Raw genomic sequence first — 22,993 nt, forward strand, 5'->3', positions numbered from 1 at the left:
ACCATTTGTGTGAAGTTCTGTAATAAATATTTAGTTTTCTTATGTTTTGTTTTTAATTTGAAGGGGTTGCAGGATGTTGTGCCAAAACCACCATCGCACCTTTGGATCGAGTGAAGATATTATTACAGGCACATAATCACCATTACAAACATTTAGGTGAGTTGAGTGATTAGTTGTACCCGGCCCAGAGTAATAAGCACTTAATAAATACTCGTTGATTGATTGTGAAATGAAATGTACTACTTAAGGGATCCAAAGTGTCTGCTTCAGAAGTTTTGTATCTCAGAAGTAAAACAGTGGAGCATGTTTCTCTTAATTCAGGATCTTTCTAGACCTCATCATTACACTCTACAAAAGGTCAAGGAGAAAGAACTGTGTGGTCGCTCAAGTCCTAAGTTTATTAGTTTTTGTTTCTAGAACTTTACAGGGCTTGGGAGTTGCCAGAAGGAAGGAGGGGAAAGAGAATATGAGAGAGTGAGAATAAGAGAAAGAGGAAAAAAAGTTTAAAGGAAGGATCTGCATAGTTGAAGTTTATAGTATTTGAGGTTTTACTGTAATTCTTTAAAGAAAAATATTAAATAAATAGTTTAAATTATTTTGGGCAAAAATGAAGTGTGTTGTTAAAAAGATGTATGACCTTATTTTGGTAAATTAACGATCAAATTATGTTCGATTAATCTGTTGAATTTTAAGTGACTTACTTCCCATTGACTTTAGAAAAAGCTTTGACTAACAAAATAACTGAATTCATCTTTCTTGGAGTAGATGTAATTATGAAATAATATGAAATAGTTGCTTTCAAATGCAAAAAATTGTTGTCTGAAACAGCTAGTAAATATGAGGCAGAATCAAACCCTTTTAATTTCAGAGCTCTAACCATTATTGCATGTAATTAGAGGGAACATAGACCACAGTAAAAAGCTTCTAATTTAGGAACTTCGCTATAATATCTAGATTGTCTAAATATCTGTGTGTAATGTGATTTAAATTGTTGTGCTATATGTAGCAGCTTTGAAAATTTTTTGTATTATGTCTGTAAATTCAATGTATTATCATATTTGGGCATTAATTTTTTGTATTAGTATTTTAGAAGAAAGTGGAAGATGAAAAAGAAATATTATTTAGAAATTACATGGAACTGTCTATCTGACTTGTTTTCTTTAACTAGCACACACTTAGTGTTGGATATTGTTTTATTTGTTCTGCAAAATTTTGGATTGTACATTCACTAACAATAACTGAATTGTACAGTCTGCTTCACAGAAAATTTTCAGTGAAGGTTCTAAAGAACAAATACTTGAACCATAATATGTAGCCTGTCTTTAAAAAGCAAAGCAAAACAGAAACATGAACACAAAGGCCATTCATTATATAATGGTGTCATAAGACCAAATTCACTTCTGGCCATAGTAGGAGAGTTAATAAAGATAAGATAAAGATAATCATTGATAAAATTATTGGCTCTGACCTAAATGTTATTTTAAACGTGCAGAGTTTTTTCCACTTGTCCAAATAAAATAAAATTAGAATATCTTTGTTCTCTCCCTCTCCTCCCCAAAAATTCATACTAAGTAAGATTAAACATGAGAAACTTCAGCCTAAAATATTTTCCCCATATTATTTGAGAGGTGTTAAGATTTAGATCATGATATAGTAGAAAGAGAACTTACGTCAGACACCCAAGTTCAGTTCCCAGATCTCCTTTCTAGATTTGTGATCGGGATTCTTAAGATTCTTGAGGTCTCTGGACTTCACTTTATTTCTTAGTTCTCAAGTTCTGTTAAAAACTACCGATTCTGAACTACCTTACAAAAGTGGTAAGAAAAACCCTCCTACTTCACTTGTTGGAGTGATTATGGCATATAAAATCCTGGCAGGATTATAAGTAGCAAGGCCCTTCCAAGAAATTTAGTTGTGATTCTCTTTACAGTAAATATTACTTGTAACATCTGTAGAAATGGAGTGTACAAGTTTGGGTTCAGTATGGCCTGACCAGAGGCCTTTTAGGATTCTGAACTTCTGATTCCACTTCTGGGAAATGGTTAAATTTGTATCCTTTCCTGCTCTTGATAATTGGTAATCTTTTTTCTAAAGCAGAGGGAACTATAATTTTAAAAATTGGTATGGAATTAAAAGTTTCTTTGAATCATTAAAAGTAGCTTGATTAAAAGTGGTGATAAATGTGATAAATATCTGAAAATTTTGCCTAATTAACAATTTGTACCTGAGAACATCTTAGATTCATTAACAAAGTTTCATGATAAGTGCCAAGTTTTTTTTATGCTTTTTCCTAATACTAGTAGTTCAGTAGAATCATTAAAATAAAACAAAGTGGTAAAACAAAACAAACCAACATTTCAGTTACAATTAACAATATATGCAGGGTCTATCCCTTTAGTTCCCTTTTCTACCATCATAAATATATTTCATCATTGGTTCTCTGCAACTAAGATAAGATGTTTTCATCAGAATTCCTGTGACTTTAGTGTTTTTAACTGTATTATTAGCGTGTATGTTATTCTCCGGTATATTGTCTGCATCTGCATCTCTTCAAACAAATCTTATTTTTTCCCAAGTAATATTTTTCATTGCTTTTGGTATAGTGATATTCTAGTCTATTTTTTGTCATGCTTTAAGCAGCTTCTCCCAGACTATTCCTCCTATGCATGGTACTATACAGTAATATAATACGATATAGCTTGCTTGTGCCTCTCCCTAACTCTTTTACTTAGACTAATATTCTATGAATTGCGACCACAGAAGAATATTGGGGTTAATAGATGGGTGTTTATTTCACAAAGTAGGGGTTACTAAAAATTACACTATCTCTGAGGCAACCTAGTTCTCCTGTTATGTTCTGTTCATTTGGATTTCTGCTTTATTCCTGATATTACTAGGAAAGCTTTTAATGTTTCTGTTACAAATAATACTACCTCTTTGTTTAAGCTAGATATGCCTAATTATATTAATGTCAAATGTTTGAATAAAGACTTATGTAAAATTTTTAGAAATTTAGATGAGAATTTTTATGAAATGTTATTTAAAATTAGAATGCTTTAAGAAAGCATAAATTTCATTCATCCCTTTTGTGACTACTGTAAACATTTTTGTTACCAAATTTTAAATGTAAGAATTTGCTTTAAGTTATGGAAAAGATAGGATGATTGCTTTCATTTTACACTACTTAATGTTACATAATTTATTATCTATGTAATATAATGTTACATAATTTATTATCTTTTGTTTTTAATTATTTCTGTGAATAAAATAATTATGAAACATTTTTATCTTTAATGTATTAAATGTTGTTGATTTCTCCATTTTGAAGTTGAAAATATCTTTCTTTTCTAAAAAACAGGAGTGTTTTCTGCTTTGTGTGCTGTCCCCAAAAAGGAAGGTTATCTTGGGTTGTATAAAGGAAATGGAGCAATGATGATTAGAATCTTTCCGTATGGTGCAATTCAGTTTATGTCCTTTGACCATTATAAAAAGGTAATTTAACTTATCTTATTTTACTAGTATTTGAATGTGACTTATACTTGAGAATACTTTTTTCTATGAAGCCTTTAAAGTTCTCTGGATAAGTACCCATAATAAAGTTTTAACAACACACAAGTCTGTGACTTTTGTTTTATTTTGTTTTAAAATTAACTTCTTTTGGAACTTGATAGTTTAGAATCAAAGCTAGTTGACTCTTCATTATTTCACCCTGGGAAACAGGATGGAAGCCTGACTTAGGGCAGAAATCATTCCTGATGGATTAAAATTTGCCCTTGCAACACTGCTTCTTAAACCTATGGACTGTGTAACATGTCATAAAGTAGTAATAGCAAGTACTTTATTTTATTTTATTTTTTTGCAGTTGTATTTTTTTAAAATTTTTATTTAATAATTACTTTATATTGACAGAATCCATACCAGGGTAATTTTTTTACAACATTATCCCTAATAGCAAGTATTTTAATCCTTTCATCCTTAGCACCTAGCACAGCTATCTAGACAAAGAGGCACCTAATGAATGTCTGAAGAATTGAATTATAGCTGAATGTGGATATAGCTAATATTTTAATAGTTAATTTAAATAAAATAATGAAGTCATATGATAAAAACTTAATGGCGAATTCATCCAATTTTTTCTGGAAAACAATTTGGAACTATGCCCAAAGGGCAACCAAACAACCTATCCTTTGATCCAGCAATACCACTGCTAGGTCTGTACACCAAAGAGATCTTTAAAAAGGGAAAGAATCTACATGGGCAAAAAATATTTGTGGTGGCTAAGATTTGGAAACTGAAAATTTGGAAATTGAGGAATGACTGAAAAAGTTATAATATATAAATGTAGTAAAATGCTATTGTAATATAAGAAATGATGACCAGGCTGAATTCAGAAAAACTTGGAAAGACTTACATGAACTGATGCTGAGTGAAATGAGCAGAACCAGGAGAACATTGTGTATAGTAACAGTAATGTTATGTGATGATCAACTATGATAGACTTAGCTCTTCTCATCAATACAGTGATCTAAGTCAATTCCAAAAATTGGGAAATGCTATCCATATCTAGAGATAGAATTATGGAATCTGAATGCACATCAAAGCATACTATTTTCACTTTTTTGTTTTGTTTTCTATTTTTTTTTCCTCAGTTTTTCCCTTTTGTTCTGATTCTTTTTTCACACCATGACTAATGTGCATATATGTTTGACATGATTGCATGTGTATTATATATATCAGATTGCTTGCCATCTTGAAAAGAGGAAGATGGGAGAAAAATTTATTTAAATCTTACTAAAAAATTAATGTTAAACTATCTTTACATGTAATTGGAAAAAGTAAAGTACTATTTATAAAAAACAAAAAAAGACTCAGAAGATTAGGTGCCTGCTGTGTGCCAGATACTGTGCTAAGTCCTGGGAATACAAGAAAGGCAAAAGACAGCCCCTTCCCTCAAGAAGTTCATAGAATAATAGTGAAAACAACAAGTAAACATCTATAGACAAATAAACTATATATAGAATAAATGGGAAAGGGGAGGGCATCTTCCTTCATACAAAGGAAGGCTTACTGTAGAAGATGAGATTTTAGCTAAGATTGGAAGAAAGCCAGGAGGCAGAGAGGAGGGCATATTCCAGGATTGGGGAAGATGGGACATAGCTCATCTTTTTCCAAGGATTAGAGCTAGACGAGGGTAGAGGCCAATTAGTTCAATGCCATCATTTTACAGATGAACAAATTGAGACCCAGGGAGATTAAGTGCACCACATTGTGTTGTGATAGGCACAGAGAGAGGGTCCAGCTTGACTGGAGCACAAAGTGGGTGGTAAAATAATAGCCACCAAGATTAGAAAGCTAGGTTAGGGTCAGATTTCTGAGGCTTAAAAATACAAACAAGGGGTTTATATTTTATCTAGAGACAACAGGGAACCACTATAGGTGGTTGAGTAGGAAAGTCTTAAAAAATCCGCCCTTAAGGAAACTTACTCTGGCAGCAGTGTGTTGGAAGAACTTGTGTGGGGAAAGATTTGACGTAGAAGAAAGGTGAGATTGACCTGAAGTAACTTGGGTGTTTGTATGATTGGGGAGCAGGGTTCAAATGTGAGAGGTAATCATGGTAAAAAGTCAAGATTTGGATGAGTGTAGGATTAGTAGAAGAAGAGTCGGAGATAACATTGAGTTTATGAACCTGAGACTGGGAAGGACAGTAATGCCTTTGGTAAAAATGAGAAAACTGAAGAGAGTAAGGTTGAAGGGCAGTGATCAGGAATCTCAGACATGTTAAATTTAGGATGGCTCTGGGACACCCACTGAGAAATGGCCAGCAGGCAATTGGTTTAGCAGAACTGATGGTCCAAGGTTAGCTATGCAGATTTTAGAGTCAGATATAGAGAAAAAATATTTGCACCTTATAAAGTTACTGTGAGACAGTATAGAAAAAACAAGAGGGCCTAGGGTAGACTATAAGCTCTTGAAGACAGGGACTTAATTGTTTAGTTTTTGTCTTTGTATTTTTTGTACGTACCATAGTGTCTGGAACTTAGTATTCATTTAATAAATGCCTATGAATTGTATTTAGTTAGAACCCTTGCTATGTTATCATCAAAATACTAGACTTTTTTTGGATTTATCATGCATTTATATGGTTCTAATCCTACTCACTTAATTTTCTTCATTTATAAAATGTCTGTGAATAGATGACATTTGAAAAATGACATTGCAGACCTGGAAATGAAAAATGATTTGCAAAATGGTGATAACATGTTAAAGTAACATATGTTTCAAAAGAATCTCTTCTCTCTATCGGAAATCTATGATCATTCCATAGCCACATCCTGGGAGGGTGAGATTTCTGTAATTTCACATGTCATTTTTTTTTTTTAAGTCATTGCCATTTGATGTCATGATTATGTTAATTATGCTGAGGACGTCTTTAGATCTTAGCAGAATATTGCTACAACATTGACAGTAAATCAGTCAAACATTTGTCAAATGCCTTTTATATGCTAGACATATATTAAATGCTGGAAACTTTAGTGGAGTTTTTGGTGACCCATGATTGAATATAGGACATCATTTGCCAAACATAACTGACACAATTAGAATAAGATAGTTTTATGTTTTTTGGTTTTTTAACTTTTTTGCTACTTACTTGTCCATTAAATTCAGGTGTGAGAATGATCTGACTCTGTGAAAGTCAGATAGTCCATAATGTCTGAAGTAACCATGCACACTGTCCCTCTCCTACTTCTTTGCCTTAGTTATAGAATTGCCTCCATTGCTGAGAGGTCCACTCAGTTATTTGTATTCAGTTAGCTGGTATCTGAAGCTCACTTGAACTCAGGTCTTCTTAGCTTCAAGGCCAGTTTTGTCAACCATAGATCATTGTTTTGTCATCAGAAGATACAAAAGTAGAGCTCAGCTTACTTACTATAATTGCCACTGGATAGCTCCTTGATGGCTTTCTAAGACACATCAACTTCAGAGCAAACATTCAGTCTTTGTCCTTTCATTGCTTTTTGTTTTAATTTAATATTTGTAAAGGGCTTGGTACATAGTAGGCACAAATCAACTTTTTCTCCCTTCCCCATTGATTTCATAACTTGAAATGCTGAAACCAGTTTGAAAGAGTTCTTGTTACTTCTGTACTTATTGATCTGTGATTTTATGAGGTCTTCAGAATGAAAATTATCCTTTTTAAACCCATCTTTAAATTAAATTTATCATTTCTCTTATAGCTAATTACCACAAAACTTGGGATTTCTGGACATATACACCGGCTAATGGCTGGCTCCATGGCAGGTAGGAATGTGTATATTTTTTGTTCTGTAATACTGTGTTGTCATGTCTTCCACAAAAATACTTCCAATATTAATTTTTCTTGTATTATTTACCATCTCCACGTCCTTATCTTTAAGACTGGCTCCTTTATAGGGGGAGAAGGAAATGGTAAACCATTCCAGTATCTATTTTTGGGAAAATCCCAAATGAGGTCATGAAAAGTCAGATACAGCCAAAAAACAACTGAGCAACGACTTTATAGAAAAATAGCAAAGTTCCTTTATGAGATCCTTTAGTGGTTCATTGACTAAGAACCTTCAACCTCATAGGGGCTGATAGCAAGGACAAATGCCTGGAGTCTAAGCATGTTTCAGTCTCTCTCTCTGGGCTTCTTATGTGGTCTGAGGCAGCATCTGTGCTACGTGATAAGCAGTAGCTCATGAAGGCCCTGCTGTGGCAAGGCAAGGCAGAGTTGGGTAAGGAGGCCCATTCTGGCTTAAAAAGCCCAGAAACCCTGTTGTGGCTTTTCTTTTCCTTGATGCCATTATCGGGACCTTCGAGAGCTGTGATGATAACCTTCGGTTTTGCTCTCAGACTTCCTTCTGAGACTTCCTCACTTCTTGCCTTGTTCCTTAGCTTCATGATTACTTGCCTTGTCTGACATCACTAGTGGTTTGAAACTCACAGTGCTTTACTCCTAACAATTTGCTGACTGCACTAACTGAGTGTCCTGGGGCAATAAAGTAGCAGAAGTAACTAGAGCCGCAGATAGTCCAGCTGTCCTCAGTTAAAGTAGAAAGAATGGATTCAGATAAATAGGTTCCTTTTATTGCTATATCTTGGCATTGTGCTTTAATATATGTTTAACAAAAATATTTTCAATTTATTATATACCTAAAGGCATTAAGGGATGGGAGGAGTAAAAACAAACTGCTTGTCCTTCATTCTCAAAAAGGATTATGACATTAGGGAGATGATGCCATGACATACAAATGAATTGGATTTAAGTGAGACAGGGCTGTGCAAAGTTACCAGTTTTACTTTTTCCTCTGGAGCCATCTGGATCAAGTGGCCAGATAGAGGTTAGGACAACTAAAGATGACTTAGATAATAATATAATTAATACTAGATGAGATAAAATTCCTCCTGAAGTAATGGAGAATGGTGGGGTGAAGCCCATCTCATAATTTTAATAGAAAACACTACATAAAATGTAAGAGACACAAACAGTAATCTGTGAGGTTCAAGAAAGTTTATTTATTGGAGAGTCAAAGAAGACCACAGAAAGTAAGAATTGAATTAGGCTTTAAAAAAGGGTTGGGATTCCACAGGAAAGGGAGAGAAGGATAACACACAATATTTTACTTTATTAAATGCTTTTACTTTTAACTTACTGCACCAAGTAGCTTCTTGGAGGAAAAGCAAACAAACCAAGGTTTGGTTTGCAAGAGGGCTGCAGGATGACATTTAATTGGACTTAAATTCAGAAAAACTTTGGGCTTTTATGGCTTAATATCAACTCTTCAGTGTTCTTATCCTTTAGTTATTGGGCACTGTTTGCTCTTTCAAGGATGTATCTACCCCCTTTACAAAAGCCTTGCTTGAGTTGATTTTGTGATTGATTAGTGTGTTCACATTCATGTTAAAGGATTTTATAATGAAAATTATTTCAGGGATGATAGAGGCAGGACAGCATATTAAGAATATGACACCTAAAGTTTAAAATCAAAAAGTTTGAGAAATCTCAAGATTCCCCAGAAAGCACGCTTAAGGCCTAATCTGGTAGGATTGCTAGACCTTATTCATTGCATGTAATTAGATAAAACATATATTGTATTTATGTGAGTTAAAGGATGATCTGATTAAAGTGGAAATCCATCTTTTTATTTTGCTTCTCTTGAACTCTCTGTGGCCCTTTGGAGATGATTTAGCTAGGTTTTTGTAGGCCATATACTTTAAATGTTAATGTCTATAAAAGTTTTTTAAATAGATGTGCTTTATAATAGCTTTGTAAGTTTCATGTATCTCATTTAAAACTCTTAAAGAATTTCATCATCCTTTTCCTTCCCTCATTCTACAACTACAATCCAGTATGTCTTGAATCTTCTAAGAAGGCACAGAAACACAGAGTCCACTATTACGTGATCAGTATGAAGGAGATAGAGAATAAGGTATTAGAGATAAGTAAGTAGATGGATGAATAGACTTGCCTAGTGTCCATCTCTTAGCTATTCTAATTTTCATGCCAATTTGTTGAGTAGACCAGCAGGTTTGATTTTGGTGGTAGTGGAGGCTGGAGTCATGTGGCTGGGTTACTAGTTCTAGTGTCCTAATGACTCACAGTATAGCATGTTGTATGTCTCTAGACTCAATTTCCTTGCACATAAAATGGACAAAATAAAACCTATCTTAGCAATTCACAATACTGTATGACGCCCTTTGAAAAATTTGAAGCACTAAACAGATATGAAGATTATTAATAAACTAACCATACAGTTAACTGCATGTTTTTAGGTAGGTCATCTGAATTTCTTTTTCATTACATACTTACATACTCAATCTTTACAAAGGGATAAAAACACTTATTTTATATGAAATATTTATATTCATTTACAAAAGTCAAGAAAGTATGGATGCAGTATGGAAGGCAAGTGCTCTGCTTCAGTGCTGCACATGTTTTTCAAAGCACTTTTGCTGCTGTAATCTTTCTTTACCATTCAGAAGCAAATATCTTCTCTCCCCTCCTCCCCCCCCCCCCATCCCATGAGTGCTAGCCTAACTCCAGATGCTTTTATTTATTCTACTTTTTAATGAAAAGTGCTGATAGTCAAGTTGTAAAAATACATTAATATCATTCATGGCCAGTGTAGCCTGTAAGCCACATCTCTGATTTCTGTATCACAAGAGATGGTCCTTTAGCTCCTGCTTAATGTACCTGGCTACAATATTTCAATATCTATCAGTTTTACTATAAGCCTTCACTATGTCTGCCACTCTTCTGGTGCAGCGTAAAAATAACCCACTTTTTTGGGTTGTGAGCTATAGATTTGCTGTATGACATTTTGATCCAAGAGTCTTACTTAAGATGAACGGTGTGCTAAAGAAATCCTAAGCACTCTTGAACAAAGAATAGAGATCAACTCTTGGAATTGATGTGTCTTTGTCCTGTTATGGTGGTGACAACACACTGTATCACTGCTGCTTGATTCCCCAATAAGTGATTCAGTCCCAAACCCCAATTTCAAGGCTATATGTGGTGTAACTCTTGCCTCTTCCTTGCAGTTAATTCCTTTATTAGGAAGTCCTGTGTACCATTTTCAGTTTCAAAATATTCATATTATCTTTTTAACAGCAGAGAAATCATGTTAGCATTGGGAAGATTATTAGAAACATCCTTAAAAACCTGGAAAGTTTGAAATTATTTTAAAATCTGAAAATTACAGATCCATTCTGAGCTTGGAAAATAATTGAGTTTTCTGATTCTTTGAAGAAAACTCGTTCTTTTCACTTGCCTTTTGAAACCTTTGGATATTTGTCATTTTATCATCCCCTATTCAGTTTGATGATGATGACCAATCCTGTGCCCAGCAAGGGCACACTTAGATGTTTGACCCAGCCCATATTTGAAGCCTTTCCAGATTAGTGGAATGGAATTACTGGGTAGAAATGCCCTGTCATTTGGAATGGAAGGAGGATGGGGAGAAAGAGCTTCTTTTCCCATTTTTCTCTTAAACTCTTCTTAGAGGAGTTCTTTATTAAATTCTAAATTTCTTGACTGAGGAGAAGTAGGTTTCAGACACAGATACACAAACTCATCTCAGCTTGATTGAAGGTCTTGTTGCTTCCTGGTAGGTGAAGACATACTGCTCTTTGTAATGGATTGTAGTTATAAGATGGGGGAAGAGGAAGGCTGTCACCAGCAGTATTTCTGGTAAGTAGCTTTAGACTTCTCTTTATTCATGGATGACTTTTATTGCTCTAGCACCTAGCGTGAAACCAGATACTAAAAGCCACAGTACTGGGCTGTGGGCCAGGCTCAGTAGGCAGCTGCTGGTTCTCTCAGAACCAAGTTTCAATTGGAAATTTTTTATCAATTAGACAGAAGGCATACACTTCCTCTGTTGAGGTCAAAGAGATAACTCCGATTCAGGCCAGTTCCAATGGACTGTGATGGGGAGAGCCATTTGAATCCAGAGAGAGGACTGTGGGGACTGAATATGGCACAACATTTTCACTTATTGTAGTTGATGTTGGCTTGCTTTTTGTTTTCTTTTGATCTGATTTTTTTTATGCAGCATGATTATGGAAATATGTGTAAAATATGTGTAGAAGAATTTTACATGTTTAATATATATTGGATTATTTGCCATCTAAGAGAGGGAGGAAAAAAATTGGAACACAAGGTTTTACAAGGGTGAATGTTGAGAATTAACTATGCATATATTTTGAAAATAAAAAAAGCTTTTAAAAAATAAAGTTAATGTCCATGCTTAAAAAAAAAAAAAAGAAAGAAAGAAATAGTTCAGAAGTAGACAATACATTTATTTTAGTCTGACCTTAAGACCTTAGAGGTCTCTGTCACAGGCCATTAAAGGGGTTTTGAGTACCACCTTCAGAGAAAGATCCTGGCTCAATCAAAATGTGTAAGTCAAGTTTGAAGTACATAAGCATTGTAAAAAAAATTTACTTGTCTGATTTGAGGAGACTGATAAGGAGGAGACAGTTAAAGATCATTTAATAGGGATTTTTCCAATTTATATAGTGGTAAAAAGTAGAACTTGATGGTATTCCCAGCCTTGTTCGATCCCTCCTATTAGAAACCATTCCTTGAGAGAGCTTTGGGTGATAGATTTGTATTTTGCTTTGGAGTAGGAGAGGAGGAAACACGATATTGAAAGGGATTGAAGGGTGAGGGAAAAGAAATGGAGAATGAGGAGCAAAGAAGGAAGGCAGTAATTTAAAAAGAAGAAGGTGAGAGAATGATGAATGATAAAGGTAGGATTAGTAGAAGATACAGGTCTGGTAAGCGAATGAAGGAAGGGAAAACAGGAAAATGTTAAGCAAAAAAGTCAAATATGAAAAGAGGGGAGAAATGCATGAGGGGCATAAAATTATCTACTATATGCATATTTTATAATTTGGAATGCTGAAGAAATTCACAAATACTTACCATACATTTTTCTTTAAAATAAGAGTATAGAGAAAGGAGAAAAATATAGTTAGATGGGTGTATTGGAAAAGTCTGGTAGAAGAGTATGAAAGAAGGTGGGAGAGCTCATGACCAACATCACTTTATTAGTCATTTTGCCACTTCTGAGAACAACATTAATTGTTGTTCTTCATTCTTGAAGAGGACTGTGTCATCCGGGAGATTATACCTTGATGTTACATGTTATAAGTGAGTTGAATTTAAGTGAGGATGGGCTATGCAAAGTCACCAGTCCCACTTTGTCCTCTGAAGCCCTCTGAGTCCAGTGACCAGATCAGATCTGGTCAGATCTAGATATACTGCTTGAATTCAATTTTTCTTCATGTCAAGTTACAAAATGGCACCGCAATATTGTTATTCTTCTTTTTATTTATTTTATCTTTCACCTTCTGATGTTTGAACTCTTCACTGAGTTGACTCAAGATCAAAATCAACAATCCTATAATTCACTCAGAGGAAACAGAAGTGGGTGTCAAGTCAGTGAAAAAGAACGTCTAGAATATTTGTTTTCTCACTTGTGTGTCTTCTGAATGAAGACTACACATAAAATAGCTCACTTTTCCCAAGTAGGATCAAATTAAGGATCATTTAATAGGGATTTTTCCAATTTATATAGTGGTAAAAAGCAGAACTTGATGGTATTCCCAGCCTTGTTCGATCCCTCCTATTAGAAACCATTTCTTGAGAGAGCCTTGGGTGATAGATCTGTACATTATCATTCATTGTAAAAAAAATTTACTTGTTTGATTTGAGGAGACTGATAAAGAGGAGACAGTTAAGGATCAGATCTCTTGATCAGTATGACTGGAGATGGAGGTAATGAAGCACAATAGGAGTGGGGGACAATATCCTATCTAAGTTTGGAGGAGGGAGGTGGGATGCCCGAGGTTTCTTGGAGAGTAGTGCTATGGAGCATGCCTTGAGGATTGGGCTGGAGTAGGGTTGTCAAGAGTCATAAATACCTAAGGTAAGGAGACTTTGAGAACAGGAATGAGGTCAGTTCTATTTGAGGACTCTCAATTCTTAGCCTTGTGGAGGATAGTTTGGAGAGGAGGGAAACAGAGAGACCAAGTAGGATATTCTTACCGCAATTTAGGTGTTAATGAAAGTCTAGATGAAAGAGATGTAAACATAGAATTAAAAAGAATTGGTCAGTGAACACTCTGCTAAAGCAGAGGAAGAAGTCAGTCATGTGTTAGAGGTTCCTTAATTACTTGGAATGACTGAGGATGATGTTAAGGACAGAGAAGTTTGGAGAATGGTTTGGATTGAGAGGTTTGGGGAGAGGGGAATAAGAGATCTGTTTTGGACTATTTTGGATCTATTTTGACATGTCTATGAGACATCTAAGTGATAGCGTGCAGTTGGCAGTAGGTAGTTTGGGATTATAGTTTCAGAAAGAGATGAGGCTTTGATGTAGCAATCATCTGCATGAATATTAAACCCATGAGAGCTTATGAAACCATTGAGAGAAAAAATAGAAAAAGTAGAGGGACCAAAATGGAGCCTTGGAGGACATCCCCCACACTTAGTGGGTGAGAGATTAGTCTGCTAAAGAGACTGAATCCGAGAGTTGAGCCAAATAGAAAGAAAAGCAAGATAGAGGAGTATCACAGAAGCCAGGAGGAGATGTTCAGTGGTGTCCAAACCAAGTTCATATTTGTTACTCATTTGTATAAAGCAACTTGGGAAAAGTGAGCTATTTTATGTGTAGTCTTCACTCAGAAGACACAAAGTGAGAAAACAAATATTCTAGGCGTTCTTTTTCATTAACTTGACACCCACTTCTGTTTCCTCTGAGTGAATTATAGGATTGTAGATTTTGATTTTGAGTCAACTCAGTGAAGAGTTCAAACATCAGAAGGTGAAAGATAAAATAAATAAAAAGAAGAATAACAATACTGCAGTGCCATTTTGTAACTTGATATGAAGAAAAATTGAATTCAAGCAGTATACCTATGAAATCAATTCTGTTGGGATTGGAATCGATTTACAAAAAACTAAATAACGTTATTGCTTGAAACTAAACCAAGAGAATCAGGCATTTGCTAATGACAGTCATAACTGATTGATGTTCTTCGTTATAATAAAATGTCAACAGTTTCTTCCATAAAAGCCTAGGCATTCTGTTACTTGCCAAAACCAATAAAACCTATTAATAACAAGTATTTGTCAAAGTAAGTGTAAGAAGAAAAGACCACCCAAATAAAATTCAGGAGCTCAGTCGCCCTGTGCACTACTAATTTATTTCCTCTGGAAACCCACAGGCTTTTCACTTTAGTAACAGTTCAAGTGACCATATGCTTTTAGACATTTTCAGTGTCTTCAAGGGAATTGGGTTCCAAACATAAATTGAGATGATCTTTTTGATCATGAGTCTATTGCAAATACAAACGTATTTGGAAAGTAAGCAGGAATGTTGTCTTCATCATAATGGAATAGAAATGCAGAAATCAGACAATGTGAATTCAAATCCTTGCCCTGCTACATATTACATATGTGGCCTTAGAGTTTCTAAGCTTCTTCTAGCTCTGAAATCTGATGAGTTGGCAGCATGTCATTATAAAAGAAATATAAAAGAAGTACTACATTACTATTATGTAATATTAGGACAGCTAATAGCTTAGTTTCCTTTAAGTTTCTTCAGTTAGATAGGGACAGGTGTCAGCAGCAGCATCTTAATAAGAGTGTGTTCAGGCTCATCATGATGACCCTTAGTAGGGACAGCCTTCCAAGTGGAGCAGTATGAGAGAAGATTTCTTGCAAACTGATTTTTGGGATACTTGCATATATGACTTGTGATTGACTTTGCTAGATTGAAAGGTTTAAAATGCATTCTTGCTAACAATTTTATTTATTTTTTATTTCATTGAGCTATGACTACTTGTGTTTTATTAGAACTATTTTTGAGAGGTTTTTTCTTTCCCTGTAGGTATGACAGCAGTCATCTGTACTTACCCACTTGACATGGTTAGAGTTCGCCTGGCGTTCCAGGTGAAAGGAGAACACACATACACAGGAATTGTTCATGCATTCAAAACAATTTATGCAAAGGTATTAAATTTTTCTTTTCTTTCTGTAATGTCTGCCTTTCACATTTTGTTTAAAAAAATAAAACGCTTCATGTGATGAGCATTAGCTTGATCTTAAAGTTAGGTAGACTTCAGTTTAAGTACTGACTCAGATGCAGACATCCATGTCTGCCATCAAGTTGCTTAACTTGTCACCACTCTCAGGCATTCACATTGCCAATCCGTATCTGTAGAAAAAAAATTCTCATCATTCATCTGAGTTCTTCCACATCTATGAAATCACAATTCTGAACCAAAACCAGTGATTAAAATCTTTTGGGTAGATGACTGAATGGAAAATTAGGAAGAAGAAAAGACTGTGCTTTCTTACAGTCAGAACAGATCCATGGAGCATCAAGTTCCAGTCTCGACACTCATCAAGCACATCTTTGTCCAGAAAAAGGCAACCATGCCCAAGAGCTTATACTATAGGAAGGTCCTTGTGGGAGGAGATATACCTGGAGAAGAGAAGATTTGGGGGGGTTGTAATGACAATTTGCAAATGTTTGAAAGATTCTCATGTGGAAAAATCATTGGACTAATTCTTTACCTCAGAGTGCAGAGCAGGACATTGCAAGGAGGCAACATTTGACTTAGGTAGTAGTCTTTAAATAACTTGTCTAGAATATCATAGACTTTTGTATTCTAGTATTTGCCACAGAATATTTTTTTGTTGTTGTTTAAAAGGTATAACTTAATTACCCATTTACTTTTTTCTTTCAAAAGGAAGGTGGCTTTCGTGGGTTTTACAGAGGACTGATGCCTACTATTGTAGGAATGGCTCCCTATGCAGGTATGGATCACGATTTGTTTTTAAAACTTTTCAGATTCAATTTGATTTTAACAGTATAAGTTAGAGGGAAATCTTTGTTTTTAGAACTTGAAAATTGTTGAACATATTAAACTGTTTATATGTTTCATATGCTAAGATGGAACCTTTTTGGCCTACAAGAAATTGTATATCCATTTGGAGTTGTTTTTCTAATTGCATTGCCCTCAACTCTTATTCCATCTTTCTTTTTTTTTTAAATAACTATGTTTATGACATGGCTGTCAGAGTATTATTTGTAATTATCTTTATATAATATATAAAGGCTAACTGGCCAATAACACTTTATAGTGTTTGTATAAACAAATAAGAGATAACTCAGAGATTAACGATTAGCTCTATTATTTTGGATTATTATTAACAGTTTAATTGATAAAATATCTTTTGTTTTCTGAAATCACAGGGATTTTGTGGTAGTGCATTTCTAAATTTTGAAGGCATAGAGATCTTTTGAATATTGGATAAATTGATAGTAATTCTGTAATTCTTATATTTTTTATAATGTCTGAATTTTTTTAACTTTATGTATACAGTGGGATCTAGTGAAAAGACTGCTTGAACCTGAGATTATATCCTAGTTTTGCCACTAATTGCCTAGATGACTCCCTCTGGGCCTCAGTTTTCTTATTAAATGAGATGATTACATCATGGTGAGGTTTTTAAAAACCTGGAACCTCTGAACTGAAAAAAAAAATCACAATTATTTCTATATAGTCAATTTCCTGTTAATTCTGTATATTTTGTTTAAAAACATCTTGAATATGGGTCCACATGCATAGCCAGACAGCCTGAAAGGAGTCCATTCCCCACAGTGCTTTCTGATTCTAAATCTATGGTTTTATGAAAGGAAATATGCTTTTTTATGACAATATGTCTCTTCAGTTACATTTGGCACCACCACCATTCTGCAATAGCTACTAGAATGGAAAAGTCAAAAGCCTCACTACATTTTGTTTAACAAGTTACAAATTATTTTTCTCCTTAACTTTATAAATATTTCTTTCTTAATTTTGTATTTAATTATAAATTATTGAGACCATACTACATAATAGGTCTCTTTGGAGAACATTGCTTATTATGTATGGATCTATATGACTTTTATTGGTCTCCTTTAACTTGTGGATAAACTTGTTTGTATTTTTAAATGTTCATAGTTTTAGAAATTGTGCATCCAACAAAATGTAGTCCGAAAAAAAGAAATACATTATAATGTACTTGAACTAATGTGAAATAATATAATACACTGTTTTTCTACTCTTGATTTGCTAAATTATAATAAACTTGTATTTTGCTTTTAGGGGTTTCATTTTTTACTTTTGGTACCTTAAAGAGTGTTGGTCTCTCCAGTGCTCCTACTTTACTTGGAAGACCTTCATCAGACAACCCTAATGTCTTAGTTTTGAAAACGCATATAAACCTGCTTTGTGGTGGTGTTGCTGGAGCAATAGCACAGACTATATCGTAAGTTTCCTAACCAGCTTAATTTCAGAAAATAACTTGAAACTGCATTATCCATAGTTTATGTGTATAGGACTTAACTCTTACATAATCCTCATTTTCAACATAAGTCTTTTTATGTCTTAATGTCATTCATAACTAAGATAATTTATTATAAAGATTAAACATTAGCATGTTAATTGTGAAAATTTCCCAGGATGACACATATATTTTAAGTTATTTTTTTGCTGATTTTAATTAATGTTCATCTTGCATTTTGTCTTCCTTTATTCCATTTAATAAACTTTAAAATTTATCCTTTAAAAAAATTTCTCTTCTTCAGTCCTTCTTCTATATATTGTTTTGTTTTTTTTTTCACCTGAATCTGAAAGTCATCTGATGTGAACTTTCTTGCTCATCTTTTTCTTTTATGTAGATCTTGCTAAATTTCTGCCTAGTATCTTTGCAGCTACCCTCTCTCCCCCTTCCTTGTTCTAGAGTTCATTCTGTTGGGGAGCTTGAATTCACATACTGATGACTTTTCTTTCCAACCTCCTTTTAGTATCTTCAGCGCCATATGGATGTTACTATAATGACATTGTTGTCTTCTCAGGCTTGAGCCTTTTTTTGACCTTATGACTGTAGCTACCATCTTAGTGCTTTTTTCACTTCTGGATTCTGTGAACTCCATTCCCCATCTCTCTTTAATCATCTTTACTCTCTGTAACATGTTTTCCATTCTCAAAACTACATTGTAGAATGAAGACCTTTTTTGCTAAATTGGGAAGACATCTTTTCCCTCGTAGTACTCATTCACCTTTACCACTAGGTAATGTTCGATCCTGTTGACTTCCTTCTGTGACTATTCTTTCCTAATTCTCCCCTGATCTCTTAGAGTATCCCTTTCTGGTTTATTTTATTGATTATACTTTCTTTTCTCCTTTTTAACGATGATATTTCCTTAAGATTCAGTCTTTGGATAGCTCTTCTTGTGACATTTGGTCCTTAGGAGAGCCCATCCCGTTTTCTGTTAATTATTCAGTTTTCTTTTTTATTCAGGTACCACACTGTCTCCATTCCTTACCTAAGTCACAGTCACACATGAATTCTCCTAAGAAACATTTCTTCTGCCATCACTTCACAATCCTATATCCTTCAGTTCCACAAACCTTTCCCTAATGGAGCTTGTCTTTAATAAGCATGAATTAAGCTGGTATCTTTGGCACTATCCCGAGCTAAGGATTCAAGGGACAAACATCACACAACCCCTGCCCTTCAGGACCTTCCATTCTAATAGGAGAGCCTGCAGGGACACCACAAGTACAGGCAGAATGGTGGTTCTAGAATGAACTTAGAGGGTGAGGGGAATCAGGAAAGGTCTCTAGCAGAAGGTAGTGCTGGAGAGATTCCAGGAGGCAGAGGAAAAGAAGGGAGAATGTACTCCAGATTGGAGTGACAGCTGGTACAAAGACAAGGAAGTGGGAAATGAAGCATTTGTGTAAAAAAACAGCAGAACCAGCATGGTTAAACTATGAGGGCTGGGGACAAAAATCATGAAAGGCCAGGACTCAAGTTTCTGCTTGATCCTAGAGCCTAATGACCCCAGTCTTCTGTGGCATTTCCTCACCTGCGTGTGGAAACCCTAGGGTCTCCTTAGACCTTCGTCAGTCATTAACTTTTCTTTTCCTTCTGACTATCTGGGGGAATCTGGAGAGATTGATCTGAGGTCCCCTCTTATTCCAAAGTTGTGATGTGACTCTGATCTCAACACCCTCATGTCAGACTCCTCAAACTTTCTGGCTTAATCAAGTGTGAACTTCCTGCATCAGCCAGTCTGCTCTTCTGAGTATATCTTTGGCCTCTGTTTGTGTTTATCTCACCTAAAATGCCTTGCCTTCTCCCCAGCTGTCCATCATTTAAGACTCCAACCTTTCTACATTCTCCAGTCACCCTAGTTTTTCCCATTTCTGGCTGCCTACAATCCTTGTCTATGAAATTATATATTGAATTGCCTGTTATTGTGCAGTTGTTCAAACATGGGTATTGGGGTTATGAGCTCCCAGAAGCTTGAAACTGTGTCTTACTCTTCTCTGAGACTTGCACACAAAAGGGTGACTATAATTGTTTATAATTGTTTATTGAATTGATAATTGAATTGCTAACCCAAAAAAATGTGAATGGCCTTGAGTTTGTCTTTTTTCTTCCTTTAGTTATCCACTTGATGTAACTCGTCGTAGAATGCAATTAGGGACTGTTCTCCCAGATTCTGAAAAGTGCCTGTAAGTTATACATACCTTTTTGTTATTATTAGAAATAGAAATACTTAACATTTAAAACATGTGGAGCTAGAATCACAGAATTTTATTTTTCAAATGTATTTATTTTAGAAATCATTTTGTCCCATTTTCTCATCTGTAATTCACCTCAGAGACTGACTTCTCCAAAGTCTCATAGTGAGGTGGTGAGAGCTTACCAGATTCCAGGTTACCATCTCACCCCATGTGTCTCAATCATGTTCATCATGTACTTTTCTAATAGCAAGCAGGGTTCAAAGTACAGTTCTTAAGGGACAGTTAACAGTTTGATCAGGGCTTTTCAGGTACTCAGGACTTCTTGTGTTTTTATTTTTAAAAATACTATTTAATTTTTCCCAATTATATGTAAAGCAATTTAAAACATTCTTTTATTTATTTGTTTGTTTGTTTGTTTTTTAAGATTTTAAGCTCTAAATTCTCTCTCTTCTTTCCTCCCCCTTCCCTGAGATGGTTAGCAATTTGATTTGGATTATACATGTGCCATTATGCAAAACAGTTTCAGGACTAAGGCAAAGGGGAAACTCCAAGTCCTATGGGTTAGGAAGAGCAACACTTGGACAGTCTGGGGAGGGAACAGTTTTTATTGCTGATTCTTGGATTTGTAAAACTTTTACTTTTTTTTTTTTTTTTTTGCTAAGGCAATTGGGGTTAAGTGACTTGCCCAGAGTCACACAGCTAGGAAGTGTTAAGTGTCTGAGGCCAGATTTGAACTCAGGTCCTCCTGACTTCAAGGCTGGTGCTCTATCCACTGAGTCACCTAACTGCCCTGACTTTTACATCTTTTGTTGAATTTTATTTCCTTTATATTTTCATGACCTTTCTGCTGCTCATTCTCATTTGAAAACATTTAAACACAACGTTTAATGTATCATTTGGAAGACTATTGGGTTTTTCCAGTAGCACTGACAAAAGTGATCAATCTCTCCCTTGTGTCCCCTTTATTATTGCTCACTGAGAACAAGAGAGGTGTAAAATTTGTGTATGTCCAAAACTCTGCACTGTGCCTCAAACAGATTTTCTTGATCCATGTTTGCAAGTGAGATTCTTTGTGAAAACAGTGTTGTCATTTAAGTCACCATTGCTTAGCATCTCCTTTTTACTCTTCCCTATAAAACCGTGTCCTCTGTTGTTATATTTCAGTACAATGTTGAAGACACTGAAGTATGTCTATGGACACCACGGGATTCGAAGAGGGCTCTATCGGGGTCTATCTCTTAACTACATTCGCTGTGTTCCCTCCCAAGCCGTGGCGTTCACAACCTATGAGCTCATGAAGCAGTTCTTGCACCTCAACTGAAGTCGTGTTTTTCCTTAAGAAACTATCCAGGCAGACACATGTATATCTATTATATAAATATATATATATATGTATATGTATAATGTTTTACTTTAATATTGGCAGTGGGGGGAGGGGGTGGTGTGTAGATTAAATGAAATCTAAAATTACTCTCTGGCACTGGACTACTTGATATATATATATTTTTAAAGCCAGAAACCAGAAGTGCTTCCTGTTATTTTTTTGATGCCATAATTTGTGGTTTCCCAATATGAAACACCCTTAAGCCAACTCTGGATATTTTATTTAAGTTCATTAGTTTCATTAAAATAACTAAAAGGTCTGAGAAACTAGTAAAAGATTCATTGGTGTTCATTACAGGTTTTCTGATGTTTACTCTTAGCTTTATCATGTTCTTCCGAGCTTTTTCAGTAATCATGGCAAAAAAAAATCCTGATGAAAAACTATGCTGGATTTAAAAAATGAACTGGGTTCATTTTGTTTTTTAAATTAGACTTAATAATTTATGATTACTGTAGCAAGAATGCATATTGAAATTTTATCCTGCCCAGTTGGATAAGTGCATTCATTTGAACAAGCCAGCACTGAAAGGATGATGTTTTGAGGATGGTGGGGATTAGTTTCTTGGCTTTGGCTTATGACTTGAACAAGATATGCATAGGTAGACTGAAAGTATCTCCAGTATTGTCAATGTTTGGATCAAAGGGTATTTACTGTGTGTATACAGTAAAATGATATGTGCATTAAAATATTACTATATCAAAATGTTCTTCCATGAGAGACTTTTCTGTCACATAAATTTACTTAATAGAGATATTTGAATATAATTTCTAATGATCTTATTGTTTAAAAACAAGCAAGTTAAAAATGCCTAGATTCATTTTTTGTAGCTACTTATTTTAGAATTATTTTATTTATTGTTGTAAATATAATTTTAGAGAACATGATATATAGAATCATTACTATGAGGTTAGTTATTAGAAAATTAGTTGAAGTCATTGTATGTTTCCATTTTTGTTTTGGTTAAGAGAATGAGCATTTCTGTTTTAGCCTTTGTAAATTAATGAGTTTTGGGGAAAAAAATCATGTGAATTGTCTTTATTTTGATTTGACTTCTCAGATAAATATGTTTGATTTATAAATCTACCAGTTGATGGAACTGCATGCGTTTCCTCTTCTGGGTTATGCTATAACTAAATATCATCAAGAAACCTCAAGGTAATTTAAATTGCTAAAACGACTATCTTCTATTATCCCCTGAAAGAAAACTTCAAATGTTTTACTGAAGAAAAACTTGCATTCTGTGCCATTTATAGAATATATTCAGAAATTTAATAATAAATGTTTTAGTCATATTTTGAAATTTATTTCCTTCATTTATAAATCATAGGTTTCATTTGCTACAATAAAGGCCTTAACATATGGTAATTACAGAAGGAAATTGGAATCTAAAAACAGCCATCTTCCCTTTCATTAGAGAGGTGTTACTTACTAGGTGTCAAAAGAGCATTAATTCTTGCAGACAGTTTTACTGAACTTTTTTTTTTAATTAAGGAA

At 34.6% G+C, this 22,993-nt stretch overlaps 1 protein-coding gene across 2 annotated transcripts in view; it reads left to right on the top strand.

Moving 5' to 3' along the window:
- SLC25A16 (solute carrier family 25 member 16) overlaps positions 1-22,791 on the top strand; it is a 31,473-nt gene extending 8,682 nt beyond the window's left edge. For both annotated transcript variants that reach the window (XM_051982567.1, XM_051982568.1), the window contains 8 exons: positions 64-156; positions 3,359-3,492; positions 7,236-7,299; positions 15,420-15,541; positions 16,285-16,351; positions 17,686-17,848; positions 20,035-20,103; positions 21,280-22,791. In XM_051982567.1, the coding sequence (XP_051838527.1) occupies positions 64-156; positions 3,359-3,492; positions 7,236-7,299; positions 15,420-15,541; positions 16,285-16,351; positions 17,686-17,848; positions 20,035-20,103; positions 21,280-21,436 (869 nt within the window). In that variant the 3' untranslated portion in view covers positions 21,437-22,791. The remainder of the gene's footprint in view (positions 1-63; positions 157-3,358; positions 3,493-7,235; positions 7,300-15,419; positions 15,542-16,284; positions 16,352-17,685; positions 17,849-20,034; positions 20,104-21,279) is intronic.
- Positions 22,792-22,993: the final 202 nt, after the last annotated feature.

This window comes from Antechinus flavipes, chromosome 2 (genome assembly GCF_016432865.1).
Source record: "Antechinus flavipes isolate AdamAnt ecotype Samford, QLD, Australia chromosome 2, AdamAnt_v2, whole genome shotgun sequence".
NCBI lineage: Eukaryota > Metazoa > Chordata > Mammalia > Dasyuromorphia > Dasyuridae > Antechinus > Antechinus flavipes.